The sequence below is a fragment of the Dama dama genome, chromosome 18, assembly GCF_033118175.1.
Source record: "Dama dama isolate Ldn47 chromosome 18, ASM3311817v1, whole genome shotgun sequence".
NCBI classification, from domain to species: Eukaryota; Metazoa; Chordata; class Mammalia; order Artiodactyla; family Cervidae; genus Dama; species Dama dama.
The window spans coordinates 37,944,539-37,965,275 of NC_083698.1; the positions used below are offsets into that span (position 1 = coordinate 37,944,539).

General features: G+C 34.9%; 1 protein-coding gene across 1 annotated transcript in view; it reads left to right on the forward strand.

Annotated features, from left to right (window-relative positions):
- The window catches only part of SEMA3C (semaphorin 3C), a 203,845-nt gene that overhangs the window by 108,667 nt on the left and 74,441 nt on the right, over positions 1 to 20,737 (forward strand). Inside the window, exons 3-5 of the mRNA XM_061165145.1 lie at positions 3,322 to 3,482; positions 6,163 to 6,225; positions 14,408 to 14,527. Coding sequence (XP_061021128.1) covers positions 3,322 to 3,482; positions 6,163 to 6,225; positions 14,408 to 14,527 — 344 coding nt within the window. The remainder of the gene's footprint in view (positions 1 to 3,321; positions 3,483 to 6,162; positions 6,226 to 14,407; positions 14,528 to 20,737) is intronic.

Sequence of the window (20,737 nt, forward strand, 5' to 3'; positions counted from 1 at the left end):
ACAGAGGGTCGCTGATCTTTCCTGATGAAAGGAGCACACTGATTCTCTGCCGTGTGCTAGTGCAGCGTCCTTTGAGCTATGTATTGACATAACCAGTATGTAGGTGAGAACATCAAAACCTGGGAAAAAAGAGGTAGTGTTTTTTTTTTTTTTTTTTAACAGATTAGTGAGTGATACAACGGGGATTTCACCTCAGAACTGTTTGACTCCAATTCTGTACTTTCTCCACAATATCACGTTGCTTCATATTCCTCATGACACACTTCGAATTTCGATTACAGAGCTACTCTTTTTGGATCTAACAATCAACGTGTCTCTCTTCTTTGCTTTTCACTTATATTTACTCTTCTTCAGAGCTTCTACCCAGAACTTCTTCAGACCTGTGTACTCTCAGAACTTCACATCATCCATGAGAGGAACTGGAGGTCTCTCCCTGCAGATTTGATATTTCTGATGGGAAACTAGTTATCTAAATTTTACATGCTTGTGGAATATTTCTGCTTTGGTTTGAATTGAATCTATCAACACTCAATCTCTTTACCAAAGAAATTTCCATTATCAAATCCTTTGAAAGTAGTATAGGCCATGTTCAATTCATCCTGTTCTTGGTTTACAACTTTGGAAAATGATTGCCTCTTCCTTATACCTAAGGGCCAGCTTCATATAAAATCATTCCAAATCGTTCAAGCATCCCTCACATCTATTTCTGGCATGTCAGATCTTTATTAACATAATAGCTGGAACAGCATTTCCTAGTTTTCCAGTCTCACATGCCCCCAAATTATCCTCAAACTATTATTCTCAAAGATAGTTTATTATTTTACTGTCCTGCTCAAATAAGTTGAGTAGATTCTACATGTGAAAAGCAAAAATATTATAAATATATTAATAAATATAAATCAGACAGTGTGGTCCCTCCATATTTGCTCCCTATGTAACAAATTGTCCTTCTTATTTGTCTAAAGCTTGATGTCTTGTCCCAAGTCATAATAATACGTAACCCATGTAACCCACGTCACCATATGACAGGTACTCTTTTAAGCACTTGATGCATATTAACAATTTAAGCCTCACAATACCCCTGTGATGTAGGAACTATTATTATCTTGACTTAACAGATGAAAACCCTGGAGTCTAGAGGGGTAAAGGCACTTGCCAAGTACATCAATAAATGAAATGGCAGGGCCAATATTCAGATTCTGGTGGTTAGATCCCAGATGTGATGAACTCAGTTGTGTTTTACTTGGTCTGTGTATTTCACTGGAGAGTTACTTGTTCATGAGGTGTTTGTTGAAAATCTATCCTGCACCCAACTGGAACCCTACAAATGATGTTTTAACAGGGAAATTGCAAAACCATGAATTTCCTCCATAGGGTGAAAAGCAAGCTTTATTAAACGCTCTGGATTTTAGGCAAATTTAAGCAGAATGTGTCTTCTCCAAACTTTGAGTGACATTTGTTGCATTTTATATTCTCCCCTGTTCTGAAGTCTTGGATTTTTTTTTTTTTTTTTTTTCCTATTTCAACAATAACATCTCTCATCTAGCAAGGACTGACTTTTTCCCTGAATGACATCTCTCCACTCTTTTTTACTCTGCTCATGAAAAAAGGTGTTTCAATTTCCAGGCCAGTTACACCAGGACTGCCAGCTACATCACTTGGCTGTCTGTGATACCTAGTGAGGCTCAGTAACTAGGTTAGCATGCTGCACCCTCACATCTGTTATTGCCAAAGATCTGTCATCTGAGCCTCTTATTTAAATGATCTTTCAATATTTTTTGTTCTTGTCTTCTCTCATGATTTACTTCTTAAGATTCTTCTGAAATACTGTACTAACTTGTTGATGGTTCTTTTCACATAAAAAAAAAATCTTGCACTTTACTGTCACTGAGTGGACAGAATGTCAGAGACTATGATTTAAGAGATTTTTTAGTAATTTTAGGAATCTAGCTTTTTAAATTAAAAAAGAAAGAAAAAGAAAAAATAGGAAAATTTACATTTTTTTCTAATTTCATGCTTTCCTATAACTAATAATTCAGATTATTCAGATCGACAGCAATTATTATAATTGAATAGCTTGTCACTCATTTCAGATATATATTTACATGTATCAATTCTATTGATTTTCATATAGACTCTCAGTAGAGCATACCATTATTTTTGCTTTTTCCAAATGAAGAAATTAAGGCACAGTGAGGTGCAGTAAATTGCTCAATGTCACAGGAAGTTTGGTGCCACAGTCTGGCTTCATAATCACTATTCTGCTCCCATAGTATTTTTAGATCATTGGCTAGATATAAAACCACTTGAAATATATTATGACAGACATTCTGAACTGGTATGCCCAGAAAACAGGTTAAATTTGTTGTTCTCTGTCTTCGCACGTGAGCCCGGATGCTCACAGAATAAAGTTCATGGCTGCCTATAAGAATTCTTAGAATTTTTAATTTTGTTTTAAATCAAATCACAGTCCTATGAGAATTTCTCGAAATGCATTTGCTGTTCAATGACTAAAATTTAGAAATAGTCCAACATTGAAAGCGTAATGCCTGAAAGCAGACTATTTTGTAGAGTTTATCACTTTCTTAAGATTATAATCAAAAGAACAAACAACTCTTGAACCATTTGACTGGAAAAGTCTTTAATTCTGCAAAGGAGCATTTTGACTGGAAAGAAAATTGAACTTACTACAATGATTGTTGATTTTTTTAATTGTCACGCACATTCATTGTCTTGAAAGGTTAGCTATAAAGACACACATTTAATGTACAAGAATTTAAATGAACATGTGTCACTGACCATTGAGATACTGAAAATCTAAAAATTCAGAACATTTGAAAATTCATGTTTTTCTTTTGATACATATGTACATGATAAATGTTTAAAGTTGGAAATAACAGCCCTAAAAAGATGAACATATTGAATCCAACAATAAAACATTAAGAGAAGCTAGGAAGACATTTACACTGTTGTTGCTTTTGTTTTTGTTCAGTCTACTCAACTGTTTTTGATTGATTTATCTTAACTAGTTTTGAGCCGATGAGAAACTAAAAAACTGAATTGAGATCTTATGAAATGTGTATAATTTTGTAATCAAGTAATACTACTATAAACTTTAACATTGCATTTCTTGATTTATGTTTTAATTCAGCATAAAGGCAATAAATAAAAAAAATCCAGTAAGATAACTGTTTTAAAACTAATTTGTTGTAAGAGGAAAATATATCTTGACTTTTTTTGTAAATATTTCAGTAAGATAATTTTCATTAAAATAATAAGATCAAGATTCTCAATTTTCACTTGTGGTGTTCACCATTTCAGAGCTTCGAGAAACCAAGACATCTGAATACTTCAGCCTATCCCAACACCCTTTAGACTACAGGATATTATTAATGGATGAAGATCAGGACCGGATGTATGTGGGCAGCAAAGATCACATTCTTTCCTTGAATATTAACAACATAAGTCAAGAACCTTTGAGTGTAAGTTTATCATTTTCGTGAGAGCAGTGCTGAATTCCTAGATGCCTTGTTCTTTAAAAATTTCACATATGACAAAAAAATTATGAATTTCATTAGAACAGGCCAAATGTCAATAAATAGTTGAAAGTTAGTACTTATTTCAAGGACTGAAAATATAATAAATTCAGTTCTCCATGTCTACTTTCATAGATTTTAACCATCTAAAACTTGAAACTAAGTGAGAAAATACTTCCCGTGTATACATACATCAAAAGCAAAAAAGAGAAGCATGGAGTATAGCATGAAAAATGGTTAGTTTAAAGGATAGCCTACCTTGTCATCTGTATGTAGTCCAAGACAGCCTTGAAAGGAACACAATTTTTAAATTCACTGTTCTTTTTTTTTTTTTTTTTTAATTCACTGTTCTGTGAACAAGTGTGGCCTGTACGGCAGGGATTAGAACTGCATGGGTCCACTTACGTGCAGATTTTTAAGGGTTATAAATACTACATATTACATGGTTGATTGAATCTTTAGATGTGGAATTGGAATATAAGGTCAGTGTCCCTAACCAGCAAGTTGTTCAAGGGTTAACTATTTCACTGTATTAGATTGGTGCAAATGTAACTGTGGTTTCAGACTATGAATTTTAAATTATTAAAACTAGGTTCCAACACATCTTTATTAATCAAAATAGGAACCATTACAATCAACACATTTTTGCCAATAAGAATTAAATTTGTTTATTTTTGTAGCATAAAAACCTCTGCTTCAGGATTTAACAAAGTTCAGGATTTAAACAAACATTTTCTGCCTCCTGCTGGTTGTGAAAGCATTTTCCATACAAAAAGTTGTCTAGATGCTTGAAGAGATCAGGTAAATATGGCAGATGAGGCAAAACTTTGTAGCCCACTTCATTCAACTTTTGAAGCATTGGTTGTGTGACATGGTCAGACATTGTTGTGGAGAAGAATTGGGCCTTTTCTTTGACCAATGTCGGCTGCAGGAGTCGCAGTTTTCAGTGCATCTCATCAATTTGCTGAGCATATTTCTCACATGTATTAGTTTTGCCAGGATTCAGAAGGCTGTAGTGGATCAGACCAGCAGCAGACTACCAAACAGTGACCATGACCTTCTTTTTTTTTTTTTTGGTGCAAGTTTGGCTTTGGGAAGTGCTTTGGAGCTTCTTCTCAGTCCAACTACTGAGCTAGTCATCACCGGTTGTCATATAAAACCCACTTTTCATCGCAGGTTGCAATCTTATCAAGAAATGACTTGTTGTTGCACAGAAGAGAAGATGACACTTCCAGATGATTTTTTTGATTTGTGGTGAGGTCACGAGGCACCCTCAGGCTTTTTCACCTTTCCAGTTCACTTCAAATGCCAGACAACCTTAGAATGATCGACATTGAGTTCTTCAGCAACTTCTTATGTATTTGTAAGAAGATCCCCTTCAATGATGGCTCTCAGTTGGTCACTGTCAATTTGCAGTGATGACTCTCAATTGGTAGTTGTCAACTTGCGATGGCCAGGCACCGTGCTCCTCATCTTCAAGGCTCTCATCTCCTTTGCAGAAATACTTGAACCACCCCTGCGCTGTATGCTCATTAGCAGTTCCTGGGCCAAATGCATTGTTGATGTTGCAAGTTGTTTCTGCTACTTTACAATTGATTTTGAAATTTAATAAGAAAATCACTCAAATTTGCTTTTTGTCTAATATTATTTCCATAGTCTGCTGTTGCTGCTAAGTCGCTTCAGTCATATCCGACTCTGTGCAACCCCATAGACAGCAGCTCACCAGGCTCCTCTGTCCCTGGGATTCTCCAGGCAAGAATACTGTAGTGGGTTGCCATCTCCTTCTCCATTCCATCGTCTAAAATACATATAAAATAAAAAGCAAATAATAAGTCATTAGCAAAAAAAACCCCATAAAACAAAAATGTGTATTAAAATGTACAATATATCCACATTTATTTATGAATATATTCTGATGTTAAACAGCAGATTTCAACAGTGCAAAACCGCAATTACTTCTGCACCAATCTAAATATTTCACAGCAAGGAAATAAAATGAGGTTCATTGGAGTAAAGAAATAAAAGTAGATTAATTATAAATTTGTTACAACAAGGAGACTTCTGAATTTATTATTTTAACATGACAATTTAAAAAAAAGTCATCCCCACCAGCCCTAATCCAAGGCTACAACAACTTGGAATGCTGTCACAGTATGTCAGAGAGAGTCCTTATTTGAGTCATTTTAGCTGTTGAAATACCTAGTTTCAGGTAAATCTACCAGCCTAGCTGTGTGGTTTACTGAAAAAAATGAGATAGCAATATGAACATAAATTCACTGTCATATGACCAGTTGTAAAAAGTGTATTGTAAATCAGAAGGAGGGAAATACACATTATACTGTGCATATTAATAATTTCCTTATTTGAAAAATTGTACTATTAGTAAATGGGCACTTACCATAGAAAGACTTGTTAAAGGAAAAATTCATGGAAGAAACAAAAACATAATTGCTAGAATAAAGTAATAAAACCTTCATTAACTTGAGTTCATAAATGAAAGAAGAATTTTGAAATTTAAGTATAGAAATAACTTTAAAATAATCTGTTAGCATAAAGTAAATGAAGAACATTGGGCTGTCATATGTACAAATGAGATTATGCAACCTTTGTTTTCCTTTCTGAGCAGGTTTTCTGGCCAGCGTCTGCAATCAAAGTCGAAGAGTGCAAAATGGCTGGCAAAGATCCCACAGTGAGTGCTTAAAAAAAATCCAAAACTTAAATATTTTGTCTTTGAATTCATGTATTTTGAGTGCAGCCAAGAGTGAGACAAAGGGTATTGGTGTTCTGAATCCTCTGCAGGACATATGGTAAAAAATGTAAATTCAAAGTAATTGGAACTCTTAAACACTGTAACTTAGAAATTCCTGACTGGGTAAAAATTTCCTGCTTTGCTTTTATTATTGCACCCTGACACTTTTCATGATGGATTTTAGTAATAACCCCTGTTCAAAGTGGATTCAACCTGCAGAATTCTCAGCATGCTGCTAAAATAATGATAATTCAAGTGTCTGGAGTGGCTCCCAGATACTATGTGGGCTTTTCCCGAGAAAGATTCTCGGCAAAGGGTTATGGTTAGCCAGCACATTCCAGAGGTATAAATCACCAGAAATGACTGGTATCTTTGTTAATTAAAAATAACCACAGAAACAAAAATCAAAACAGATATAAGCATAAGTAAGTTCAGTGTACAACACTTTTTCAAAATGTATTCCTTTAGGTGAGATTTCATATAGAGAGTCAAGAAATAAATCTATATTTATTTCTACAAATAGCTTGCTGAAATGGACATATTAAATTATTCTTGAATATTATTTAAAAAATGGAGCAACTCTTTAAGTACACAAGTCATTTAATGGGTTTTGTTGTTTTTTTTGTTTGTTTGCTAATATTTGCCATGCTTGCAGCATTTAAGGTCTGTTTGCCACATTTAGCGTTTATAATGAAGCTTATATTCATTTTACCTCTTGTCTCAGACTTCTTCCTTGTGGAAGAAGAAGTGTGGAACTTAAACTTTTATATTTATTGATTCAGTTTAGGTATCAATACGAGGTTCTGAAAAAGCCTGCCGTAAGGCAGGACCACAGAAGATCTTCAGGTATTACTAGATGGTGTTTTGGCAAGAGTGCTTATCAGGAGTGACTCAGCTCAGGGTTTTATTGTTTCAGTTTCTTAATTCACCTTAAAGAGAAAATTCAAAATGGACAGGAGCTCACTGGGGCATATTTGCTACCCACAGGATTTGTGGACCACAGTCAAAAAGGAAAAAACCCAGAAAAATGTGAAAAAAACATTCAAAAGAGTATATTGCAGTTGCCCTCTAAGAAACCAATAGTAGAATTAAGCTTAATGTTGTGAAAAAAGAACTTTTTTTTTGGTTCCCTGAAGCTATTATTCCAATAATTTTGTATGAAGTAAACTATTTTCTTTTAATTCTCTAATGTAGAGATTTTTCCCACAGATGCATATATGAACATGTCTCACCTTTTGTCACAATAATATCCTGCAGCTACAGTTACTGTATTTAACTGTTCTTTGTTCAATTTTTTTTTCCATTCATACAAACTGCCACAGGCAGAATATATAGAATTTAGATTCCTTTGCACATGCTCTTTCCAAAAAATGTTGTTGATTTTCTTAAGGATCTTAGCCAAGTCATTTGATTCCTTTCCCCCTTTGACAAGGTAGAAATGCTCTACTATTTGCTTTCTTATAATTAAAGGTCTTTAGATGAAGCCATTAATACATGCTTATGTTTTTACATAATTTTATCATGGTGTGATATCATCCATGGATATCTTTATGTTTTGCCAGACATCCAATTAATATATATAGCAGAGGTAACTGGTAGAGAGTGGAGTAGAGCCAACATTGTTGGGTCCTAGGAAACAAAACTCAAACTAAATTTCAAATGTATGTTCTGTTTTTTGCAAGAGAAGAGAATGTTGACAAATTCATCTCACTTAATACGTGTGAGGTTCTTAAAAACAATTTTTTTTTAGTCAAGATACTAGCAGTAGAAGAATGATAGTTAAATAGAAGTTCTGTAGAACAAACAATGTATTTTAATTATATTTCTCATGAAACCAAATACTTAAGAATCTTTTGGATCTTTTGAAATAAATATCATCTAATTACTTGATATTTCATTTTTTTTAAATGCAGGAACTGATTATTTTAATTTGTACAAATCAGTTAGATATTGTGAAGAAACCAGTGGTGATTAAAGTGGAATTCCTACCTTTAGGAGCCTTTACAATATACTAGAGATGATGAGACATATATACAGTAATTATCAACTAATATTAGCCAATACCTGATAGAATGGGCCGGGTGCTATTCTAAGTGTTTTATTTTAATCCTTGTGACAGTGCTACAAGATGGACCTTGTCATCATCCTCATTTTTAAGATAGATAAACTGAATCACTGAGAGAATGAGGAATTTACCCAAAGCTGCACTACTAAGTGAGAGGCCTCTGTCTGGCTCAAGCACATATGGCTCTAGATCTTTTGCTCTTAGTTGATGAAACATGCCACCTCTCCAGGGAGATTATGATAAATGCTAAGGATACATACAAAAGACAAAGAAAAATTCATTGCAGGTGGGGTATTTATGAAAAATTTGATAGCTTTGGTGGCAGCTATGTTAGGTCTTATGTTATCTTTTCCCCTTTTTATTTCAGTGATACTGAGATTCAAACAAGTTGTACCCTTTCCCTCTTTCAGCCGTTGGTACAGGCTTCAGGTGATTCCCTTCTTGTTTGATTTGTTGTTGTTCAATCGCGCAGTCATGTCCGATGCTTTGTGACCCTGTGGACTGCATCACGCCAGGCTTCCCTGACCTTCACCATCTCCAGAACTTGCTCAAACTCATGTCCTTTGAGTCGGTGATGCCATCCAACCATCTCATCCTCTGTCATCCCCTTCTACCTTCAATCTTTCCCAACATCAGGGTTTTTTCTAATAAGTCAGCTCTTCACATCAGGTGGCCTAAGTATTGGAACTTCAGCTTTAGTGTCAGTCCTACCAATGAATATTCAGGATTGATTTCTTTAGGATTGACTGTTTTGATCTCCTTGCAGTCCGAGGGACTCTCAAGCGTCTTATTCAGCACCGAAGTTCAAAAGCATCAATTCTTCAGCTCTTAGCCTTCTTTATAGTCCAACTCTTACATCCAAACATGACTACTGAAAAAACCATAACTTTGACTATACAGACCTTTGTCAGCAAAGTAATGTCTCTGCTTTTTAATATGCTGTCTAGGTTTGTCATAACTGTTCTTCCAAGGAGAAATTACCTTACCATCTTTTTAGCCTGGGAATCATCTGCCCACTCTTTCAAATGACAGTTCAGATGTCACTTCTCTGGAGAATCTTCTCTTACCACTGAGAACTGGGCTAGCTGCCCCTCCCTGCATGTGCACTTGAAACCCTCTAGAACTTATTTCACTGCACTTTTAGTGGTTGGAAATGCCAGGTAGTAAGTGTCATTATCTCTAGTGCCCAGATCTGTATCTAGGCACTTCATGAAATTTAAACAAGATCTGAAAAAAACAGAAATGGAAGCAGTAAGCATGGTAATCTATTCCAAGTCATTGTCTCAGGTTGGGAGTAGGACATAGTAGATAATGAGCTATTAATGCCTTTAGATTACTAAATTTATAAATTCATTATGTATAATTTTAAAAATATATGGTGGTTAAATTAATGTTTTACTTAAAAATATTGTTAGTTTTCTACTAAAAAAAGCATAACCTAGTAACAGATTTCCTACTTTTATAGCAATCAAAAAGCGTACAAACATCCTTCTTTATATTTTTTACTTGTATCAAATTTTAATTGAAATTATGAAAATAATGCTCATTCATTAGAAAATAATTCAATATAATTTGAAATTTGACCCCAGGTAATATCACAATAATACTATATCATAAACTAATGTTTATAAATAAAATAAAATATCATGGTAGCAATATAGCTTATTTTCTACCTCAGCTAAAGAGATTATAACTTACCTCCCAATATCCCTTTCTGCCCCTATTTATTTACATTCCTACATGCTCCATTTATTTCCAAATGTTGATATTTTATGAATACTATAAATAAATTGAGCCCTGAACAATAACACATGCTGTCAAACATATCCAATGAGATAGGATATAATGAATGTGCTAAGTAAATACTGTAAGAGATCATTAAAAAATTAAGCAGGGTTACATATATTTAGACCTATATACATTACATATACACAATGTCAAACTTGATTTATTAATTGTAGGATATCAATTTCCATGTTTCTGTGACCAGAGGACCCTAAACTACTTGAAAATGTATTTTCTTTAGGAATACATATATCCAAGTACCTTGATACATTTCCCAGACCAAGAAGAAAAAATGTAGTATGGATCATGAAGAGTCAATATTTTTAAAGCCCTATTAATCTGAGTTCCAAGACATATTTTTTTAAAAACATCTATTTTAAAGTTATACACTTAATACCTGTTCAACACAGAAATCTTTGAAGGCCCAGAAGAGCTCATAGAGAGCAACAAAAAACAGTGTCTGGTTACCTCTTTGTGTCTCATTTTTCTTATCTGTATAATAGATAAAACCTACCTTATAGAGTTACTAAGGGGATTAGTGAATTAACATTTGCAGAGAGCTTAGAACAGTACATAGCACATAGTTAGCACACACTGTTAAATAAATAAAATAAATTATACTACCCAAACTTAGTAACTTAAAAATTTGAGGTATAGTCTTCCAGCATTTTAGTATAGGTCATATGTGTGTATATATATATATGTGTGTGTGTGTGTGTGTGTGTATGTATATATATACATAAAATGGTATATTCTCCATTATGTTAGAAGCTTCATTTTTCATTTAGCTTTATACCTTGAAATAGTTTTGAAAGAGAATTAAGCAATAAAAAGAAAGCATCCACAGTATTGACTTTCCCTAACGTCTCATTCCACTGACCTTTTATGGATGTCTATTGTGGTCAGGACCTGTACTAAACTTTATGCAAGACAATTTCTATCCACTACACAGGGTTTGTACTGACAGTTGAAACTGAAAATATATATGAAGACATCTGATACCTCACGTTGGGTGTATTTATTATGTGCCACACACTGTTCCAAGTGCTTTAGTGGTATACTGCTTTCAACAAATATTATCATCACCATTTGCAGAGAAGAAGATTGATGCACAGAGAGGCTAAGTGCGTATCTCAAGCTCAAACAGCTGGTAAAAGACAAAATCAGAGTTTGAACCTAAATCATCTGGCTTTGAGAATTCACGCTCTGCTGCCCTTCATCCTACGGCTCAATGATAGTCCAGTTCTAATTGCCTCTCTAGTTTCATCACATAGGAATCCTCTCTACCCTCTAGGCACTATTTTCCAACTAAAGCCTGCACTGTCATGCCTTCAGGTTTTTTTTTTTTGTTCATGCTGTTTTCTGTTGGAATGTCCCTTTCTTCTGCTTTTGCCTGTGAAAATCTGTAGCTTATTCTGCAAACTGCAGCTCAGATGACATTCACTCTCAAACCTTTATACCCAGTTCAGTATTATTCATTTTCTCTTCCTTCCTTGTATAGCACATTTTGAAAAAAATAACCTTATAGCATCTGCTACTGCCTGATGTATATGCTGTCCTTGCCCTGAACATGGGAATTGAATCTATTTATTTCAGCATTGCTAGCACCATGTACAATGCTTGCACAGAATGAGTTCAGTGAACAAATATTTTCTGGATGGAATTGACACGACTGCAGTGGTCTAGTTCAGAAATAATGTGGATAGAAACTAAATACAATGGAAACGGAAAGGACCTAGAAAATGATTTTCAACAATTAAAGCGACTGATTTATTTTTCCCTTTATATTTTTCCCTTTGAAGAGGGTCTGGAAGAGCACAGTAACGCATCATCAGATAGTATGGGAATTTGCCTTCAATGTTGAAGTTTAGTCACTCAATCGTGTCTGATTCTTTGGGACCCCATAGACTGTAGCCCGCCAGGCTCCTCTGTCCATGGAATTCTCCAAGCAAGAATAACGGAGTGGGTAGCCATTTCCTTCTCCAGGGACTCTCTCTGACATAGGACTCAAACCTGGGTCTTCTGCACTGCAGGAAGACTCTTTACCATATGTGCCGCCAGGGAGGCCTGTGGTGCTTCATGGTAGAGGATGACCATATTTAAGACATATTCAAATTCATACCTGAGTTACTTATTAAACCTAGAGCACTTCCTTTAACCTTTTGGGGGACTCAATTTCCTCATCACTAAAATGAGGCTAATGTTTTAATTGGAACATTGCTGGGAAGATTAAAAACAACGTCAAAACATTAAGAGCTCTGTAAATATTATAACTGTTATAAAAGCTTCCATCTAACAACTGGGGTTCTTACCAAATGGCAAATTATAAAGTGGTTAAAAGTACAGGATTCAATGTTAAACGCATCTGTGTTTGAAAATCTGCTTTACCTATTTCCAGCTATATGACCTTAGGCAAGTTAACGAAACAAGATCTAAACTTCGTGCTTCTAAAAGGGGTCGAGTTGAAAACCTGAGTGAATATACATAGTTTGCTCAATAAATGTGATCTCTAAAGGTAAAAATATCAATCTTCCTGGAAAGTAAAAGAGGTTAAGTATATAAAATGATTGTTCTCGTGTCTAGCACATAATAAATTTTCCAAAAATAGTAGCCATCATAAAGACATACATAACATATATGTAGACATAAACATATACATGAAACAAGTATAATCTGTATTTGAGGTGTAAAAGAGATATTAGTGACTTCTTCCTTTATCCCAATGCCAATAATTCATAATGGAAAAATCTGCAAACCTCAAGATAAAACAGACATAACCTCTTATTAATAGAATTGAATCAAATTCATGTTTTACAGGAAAATATTATTTACAGAATCCCAGAATGACTGAACTTGGATGTGAAAAAAAATAAACATAAGTCTCATTGCTCACATATACCTTTAAACATAGACATACTGTATATACACCATACTTCATCTATGATTTTTCTCCAGAGAAACACATTTCAATTGCAGTGTATAGTCAGTTTCTAGGCACCTCTATAAACAGGTATCAAGATACAATGACACTATATATTTAACAAAAATTCTTAATGTCTTAAAAATAAGGAATATAGTCTGCTCTGTGAAGTTAAGTTTATTTAACAGCAGAGTTGGTGATTGATTATTTAATAATAAAAATCCATAACAGAAACATATATTTATGTATACAATTACTACATATGAAAATAAGCATATATTTGCTGTCAAGTAATAATGAGTATAAAAGGAGAAAATGATGAGAAAATATAAAATAATATTGACTTTAAATTTTGGCAAAATTTTTTAAACTTTTTAATAATATAAATAATGTGCATTATAAAATATTAGTAAAGTTTGTGGTACCTAGAAGAGAAAAAAATACACTGTATGAACACCCATCAGAAAACCACTGAGTCTGACATATTTCTTTATAAAAATGTTTTTCTCTAATGTGTAATATTATTAAATATTGCTAGAACAATGACTTTGTGAAGGGAACAATATTCAGCCTGAGGCTTGATTAATGTGTACTCAGCAAAGGATAGTGACTCTGTAAGTAAAGAACATGCAATGGTTAATTCAGTCACTGAGCTCTCCTTTGGTGCTGACCATATTTATGTATTTCTGCAAGGTCATAATTAGCTTATAATCACCATAATCATTTTGCATTTCATTGAGTGAATAAAGGACAGCCTTTCCAATCGTTGGACTGGAGCAGGTGAGAAAGGAGTTTTGGGAAAGAGGAAAGCGTTTTAGAGGACCAAGAGCAGAGAGATCATGATTCGGTTATTTTCATAGAAAGTGACAATGCTGGCATTGTGTAACATTTGTCTCATTCACCCCATTATGATAGTGCCTTTGCCACTGTAACTAGTGATAACACCATGGACCTTCTATAAGCACAATTCATTCACAACATGTTTTATATAACATGGGTGAGTGTGTATGTGTGTAATGTTTTGAGGAAAAATTGAGAAACAGTTTGGTATACTTTTCAATTTCTAAGCTTTCTCAGATAAAGAGTAAGTTCATAAAATTTCAGAACATAAAGACATACCCAATATAAAAAATATTGAAATATGAGAGAGACATATCATTTTACTCATTCTCTGTTAGACAACCTTCCTCCTAAAATACACCATGGAGTAAACAAGAGAACTCTTGTTATTTCCTAACTAATTAAAAAGTTAGGGCATAAAGAAAAAAGTGTAGCAAAGTGTCACAGTAATACTTAGAAATAGCGATAAAAGTCATTGGGTTTCTAACTGCTCAGTTTTCCTTTTCTTTTAGCATGGCTGCGGGAACTTTGTCCGTGTAATTCAGGCCTTCAACCGCACACATTTGTATGTCTGTGGGAGTGGTGCTTTCAGCCCAGTCTGTGCTTATTTGAACAGAGGGAGGAGATCAGAGGTAAGTGTAACAATTATTCATTCTTATTTTGATGTCATTGTCAAAGATTTCTTAAAACAATAAAAACTTGGAAATATAATTAGCGGCCATAAAAAATTTCAAGCCCTTTAAACACAAAATATGCTCGGTTCCTATTTGCCAGGTTACTTCAAGTGTAGCCTTTTCCCTTCAACTCAGTGTACAAGCTGCAGAAAATAAAGGAGGTGGTGTGATTTCATAATTACTCAGAGTGTAAGACATTGATAATATTTGATCCCAAAGTGGGATGTTTACAAGTGGTTCAAGATGATATGAAATATTATAATTCTTAAAATAAAGCTATGCTTCTTAGAAGAGTACAGTTGTCTGCATTGAGCTTATCATTAGAACCACAGGTCTGTGATCAATTGATTAAATAAACTACTTCCTCAGACATCTGCAGTCTGTCAGACACTCCACTGAGAACGGTGTGCAGTCACTGTACAGGCCAGTGATCGCATAGCACTTTTCAGAGCACAGATTTTTAGATAAAATCATTTTCCCATGTACAAATTGCCCAACATACACTTCAAGCCTTAATTGGAAAGTCGGTCCAAAAAAATAATCTCCTTTGGAAAACCAGCATGAAACAAATTTTAATCACTTTACTAAATAAGAACTACTTCAATCTCACTTCAAAAGATCTGTTTCAAAGGGGAAGCATTTCCATTAATTAATCTCTTTAAATAATATCTTAAGAGCATATTTAAGTGTGAAAAGGGTTATAAAATTTTAAGCTTTATATGTTTTACTTAATAGCTTAAGTCAGTGTTTTTCCACATCATATTTACATATCTATAATATGTAAGTAATAATACAGATACAAAATGCACAGTTTTATCAAACACCTAATGTATTTGTTTTATTTAGTTTAGAATAAAAGGCCATGATGCAGAACATTGTATTTTGAGAGAGTTCTATTTATTCATCACTAACATTGTATTTTGTAGTGATCAGAGGCAGTACTTACTGCTAACATCCTCTTTGTACTAAGATACGGCATGTTTCTTGTACTTGAAACCACTTTGAAAATGAAGGTTAGGGTAGCACTTTCTTTAAGTATTACATTTAATTTCTGTGACACCGTCCACCACCTATCTGTCTAATAGCAATTTGTTGGTCCTCAAAGGATATTATATAATCCTCTTGACATTTGGAACATCACATAGTTTTATTAGACTCTATGGCCCTTCCATTATATTGTGAAACTGAGTCAGTGCTTTCCTAGAGCCTTCAGTGATGCTTCTCAAAGAGTCTACAGTTCTTGCTACATAGATTGCTAACATGATTCTTCTCTTTTATCCACTGTCTTCTGTTCCTGGAAAAAAAATAAAGCAACACAAATAAATGATGACTTTAAATAATGAATAAAACATTAATAAGAAACAATTGTTGGTTAATTTTGCTGTGCAATCTTAGAATGTTACATCTCATCTCTGGTTGATTTTATCAGATGCATCTGTAACATCAGTTCTCATAAGTGAATACTGTTTAAGCCCCTGTTGCTGCAACTCATCAATCAGACAACTTTGACTTTGACTGATCAAGAATATCACAGGCATTCAATTTATTCCATGTGGTTTTTAAAGCAAATTAATCACCAAACTTTTCTATTTATTCACCTTACTGTAGTTTTTCTCATGTCAGAAGAATAGCTGTGCATTTTTCTTACCAATAAAGTTACTTAATCTTTAGCCTTCATCACTGTTTTATGTCTTCTTTTCTTTCCCCTGCATTTACTCTTTTTTTCTTCTTTAACAGTAGGTTTCCCTTCCTGTGACTTTTTTCAACCCTCTCCTTTCACTCTCTTTTACTTTATCACAAAACTTCTTGGACGAGTAAACTACTTTTCAGCTTTTATATTCCTATTTTCCCTATCTTGCATTAAACCTTCCTAATCTGAATTTAATTTTCACCTACTAATTAAAACTCTTTCCAAACAACCAGGACTCTCAGTGATCATATTGACTTCCCTAGACCAATTTATTGCTTTCTCCTAGACCAATCTACAACATGTAATGCCCTCTATTTTTCAGCACCTTTATTGACATCTTTGGCCATGGAATATTTTGCTATGCCTCTTTTCCTGATCTTTCACCATGCACTGTCTTTCTGGTCCTATTTTTTCCTCTTGTCGATTCAGTCTACAAAGATATATTCATTTAATAAGAATAATGGCAGAAAAAAATCATGTCAGAACTTGTAAGCTACCTTTTGGATACTGATCTTTGTCTTGTGTCAAAGGAGAAGCAACTGAAACAATCTCAAGCATGAAGTCTCATGAACAGATCTGTGCTGTCACTTTTATTTTGTGTTACGTTGACTCTTCTGTTGTTTATTTTGTTTGTTAGCCTGGATATGATTCTTTTGAGTCTGAGATGCTATTGAAAGATACAAGTAGAAATATCAAGTAGGCAGCTGAGTATAAAGTTGGCTATATAAATGTTTGAGTAATTATCTTATAGGAGTAACTGAAGCCCAAACAAAATGTAAGTTAATCATGTAGGAAGAATACAGTGTGAAAAGAGAAGAGTAACTATGATTGAGACTTGAGGATCTTCTAAATTTAAATAGCCATTTGGAGGAAAAGGAATCTCCAAAAAGAACTAAGAAACTAGAGAAGGAGAGGAAAAAAAAACAAGCATGTGTTGGTGCTGAGAATAAAGACAAGTCATTATAAAAAGATACAAGTGAGCAACAATCCCAAATACCATTGAGATCCAAGAAAGAAGTCTAAAAATATAAGTGCTGAATTGTATACATGATAGGCATCAGGGATCTTGTCAAAATGATTTTCAATATAGCAACTGAGGTTGGATGCCCAACTGAAATGGATTGAGAAGAAAGTAAGAAGTCAGAAATGATGATGAATGTGTTAGTCTCTAAGAAATGTGATTCTCAAGGAGAATAATGTTTAAGAACTGAAGGAGTTGTTGAAATGATATTGTAAAGGATCCAGTTAATAAAATTAGAGAAAGAGTAAGGCTAATGGAAAGTATACCTAAGTATGCTTAAGAAGACTGAATAAGATAGGATCTAAAACATTGGTGAAAGGATTGGCCTTAGAGTAAGAGAAATATTTCCTCTCATGTATTAGTGGATGCATTAGTATATAGGTTTTGGTAGTGTATGTATTTGGTACTGAGGAAGATGTCTCAAGATATCTCATTTAAGGACTTCACTTTCTCAACAACATGCCAGTCATATGAGCTGAGAATAAATTAGGAGATTTGACAATAGTGGTATTGGTTTGAAGTTATTAATAGAAGAACCAGTTGGCATAGTACCTTTGGAAGATACATGAAGTGTAGAGGATTCATTTTAAGTTGATGATCACAAATCTGTACTATGTTGAATGTACCTTGTTGGATCACCTTTTGCAAAATGCTTAGAAGTTTGGAGGCAAGTATGAGGAAAGTAGATAGACATGTGTTTACAGGTTGCGGGTGCAATGAAAAATCACAGAATGAAGGAAATTAACACTTTTGCAAAAAAAAAAAAAAAAGATTGAAAAATAGGGACCATAAACTGGTTATGAGAAAGCAAGAAGGGAGAAGAAAGATGAATTATAAAAAATGGAGTTCTTAGGAGGAGTTTGAAGAATTGTTGCAGGATGCTTGAATTAGTGACTATTTGGGTCTACCACATACTCTCCTGGTGATGATAAGATTTATACTCTACTGTGTGAGCCCAGCAAGGCCGTGCAATGGAGAAAGAAGTCAGTGGAGAACAAGTGATACCTACACAATCTCCTCAATTCCTGCATTGACAACTATCACTATTACCATCAAGTCGGTATATGACTCTGGCTACACATACAGGTTTACTAAATTTTATTTTTTCCAGCAAGCTTATCATTATATGTTTAAAGAGCAATCCAAGTCTATTCCTCAACCACTAATGATGAAGAAGCTGAAGCTGAAAAGTTTATGAAGATGTACAAAACCTTCTAAAACTAATCCCCCAAAAAGATGTCCTTTTCATCATAGGGGATTAGAATTCAAAAGTAGGATGTCAAAGATACCTTGAGTAATAGGCACGTTTGGCTTTGGAGTACAAAATGAAGCAGGGCAAATGTTAACAGAGTTTTGCCAAGAGAACACACCTCTTCCAGCAATGCAAGTGACGACTCTACATGTGGACGTCACCAGATGGTCAACAGTGAAATCAGATTGATTGTATTCTTTGCAGCCAAAGATGGAGAAGCTCTATACAGTCAGCAAAAACAAGACCAGAGGCTGACTGGCTCTGATCATGAACACCTTATTGGAAAATTCAGCCTTAAATAGAAGAAAGTAGGAACCACTAGACCATTCAGGTATGACCTGAATCAAATCCCTCATAATTATACAGTGGAGGGAACAAATAGATTCAAAGGATTAGATCGGGTAGACAGACTGCCTGAAGAACTGTGGACAGAGGTTTGTAATATTACTTAATAGATGATGACCAGAACCATTCGCAAGAAAGAGAAATGCAAGAAGGCAAATTGGTTGTCTGAGGAGGCCTTATAAATAGCTGAGAAAAGAAGAGAAACTAAAGGCAAAAGAGGAAAGCAAAGATATACCCAACTGAGTGCAGGGTTCCAGAGAACAGCAGGGAGAGATAAGAAAGCCTTCTTAAGTGAGCAATGCAGAGAAATAGAGGAAAACAATAGAACGGTAAAGACTAGAACTCTCTTCAAGAAAATTAGAGATACTAAGGGAACATTTCATGCAAAAATGGGCGCAATAAAGGAGAGAAATGTTATGAAGATGCAGAAGATATTAAGAAGAGGTGGCAAGAATACACAGGAGAACTATACAAAAAAGATCTTATTAACCCAGATAACCACAGTGGTGTGATCACTCACCTAGAGCCAGACCTCCTGGAGTGCAAAGACACTCTCAAGTGCAAAGGCACTTCTTAAGGCCTACTCAAGTAGGCCTTAGGAAGCATCACTGCGACCCAAGCTAGTGGAGGTGATGGAATTCCAGCTAAGCTATTTAAAATTCTAAAGGTGAGGTTGTAAAAGTACTGCACTCAGTATGCCAGCAAATTTGGAAAATTCAGCAGTGGTCACAGGACTGGAAAAGGTTGGTTTTCATTCCAATCCCAAAGAAAGGCAATGCCAAAGATTGTTCAGAGTACCATATAGTTGTGCTCATTTCACATACTAGCAAAATAATGCTCAAAATCCTTCAAGCTAGGCTTCAACAGTATGTGAACTGAGAAGTTCCAGTTATATAAACTGGATTTAGAAAAGGCAGAAGAACCTGAGATCAAATTGTCAACATTTGCTGAATCATAGAAAAAGCAAAGGCATTCCAGAAAGACATCTACTTCTCCTTCATTGACTACACTAAAGCCTCTGACTGTCAGATCAGATCAGGTCAGTCGATCAGTTGTGTCTAACTCTTTGCCACCCCATGGACTGCAGCACGCCAAACTTCCCTGTCCATCGCCAACTCCTGGAGCTTACACAAACTCATCTCCATCGCATCAGTGATGCCATCCAACCATCTCATCCTCTGTCATCCTCTTCTCCTCCCTCCTTCAGTCTTTCCCAGCATCAGGGTCTTTTCCAATGAGTCAGTTCTTTGCATCAGGTGGCCAAAGTATTGGAGTTTCAGCTTTAGCATCAGTCCTTCCAGTGAATATTCAGGACTGATTTTCTTTAGGATTGACTGGTTGGATCTCCTTGTAGTCTAAGGCACTCTTAAGAGTCTTCTCCGACACCACAGTTCAAAGCATCAATTCTTGAGCCCTCAGCTTTCTTTATAATGCAACTCTCACATCCATACATAAGTGTAGATCATAACAAACTGGAAAATTCTTAAAGAGATGGGAATCCCCAACCACCTTACCTGCCTCCTGAGAAACCTGTGTGCAGATCAAGAAGCAACAATTAGAACCTGACATGGAACAAGCAATTGCTTCAAAATTGGGAAAGGAGTACATCTAACCTATATATTGTCACCCTGCTTATTTAGCTTCTTTGCAGAGTGAATCATGAAAAATGCTGGGCTGGATGACTTACAAACTGGAATGCAGTTTGCTGGGGGAAATATCAACAACTTCAGGTACGCAGACGATACCACTCTAATGGCAGAGAGTGAAGAGAAACTAAAGAGCCTGTTGATGAGGGTGAAAGAGGAAAGTGAAACAGCTGGCTTAAAACTTAACATTCAAAATAACGAATATCAAGGCATC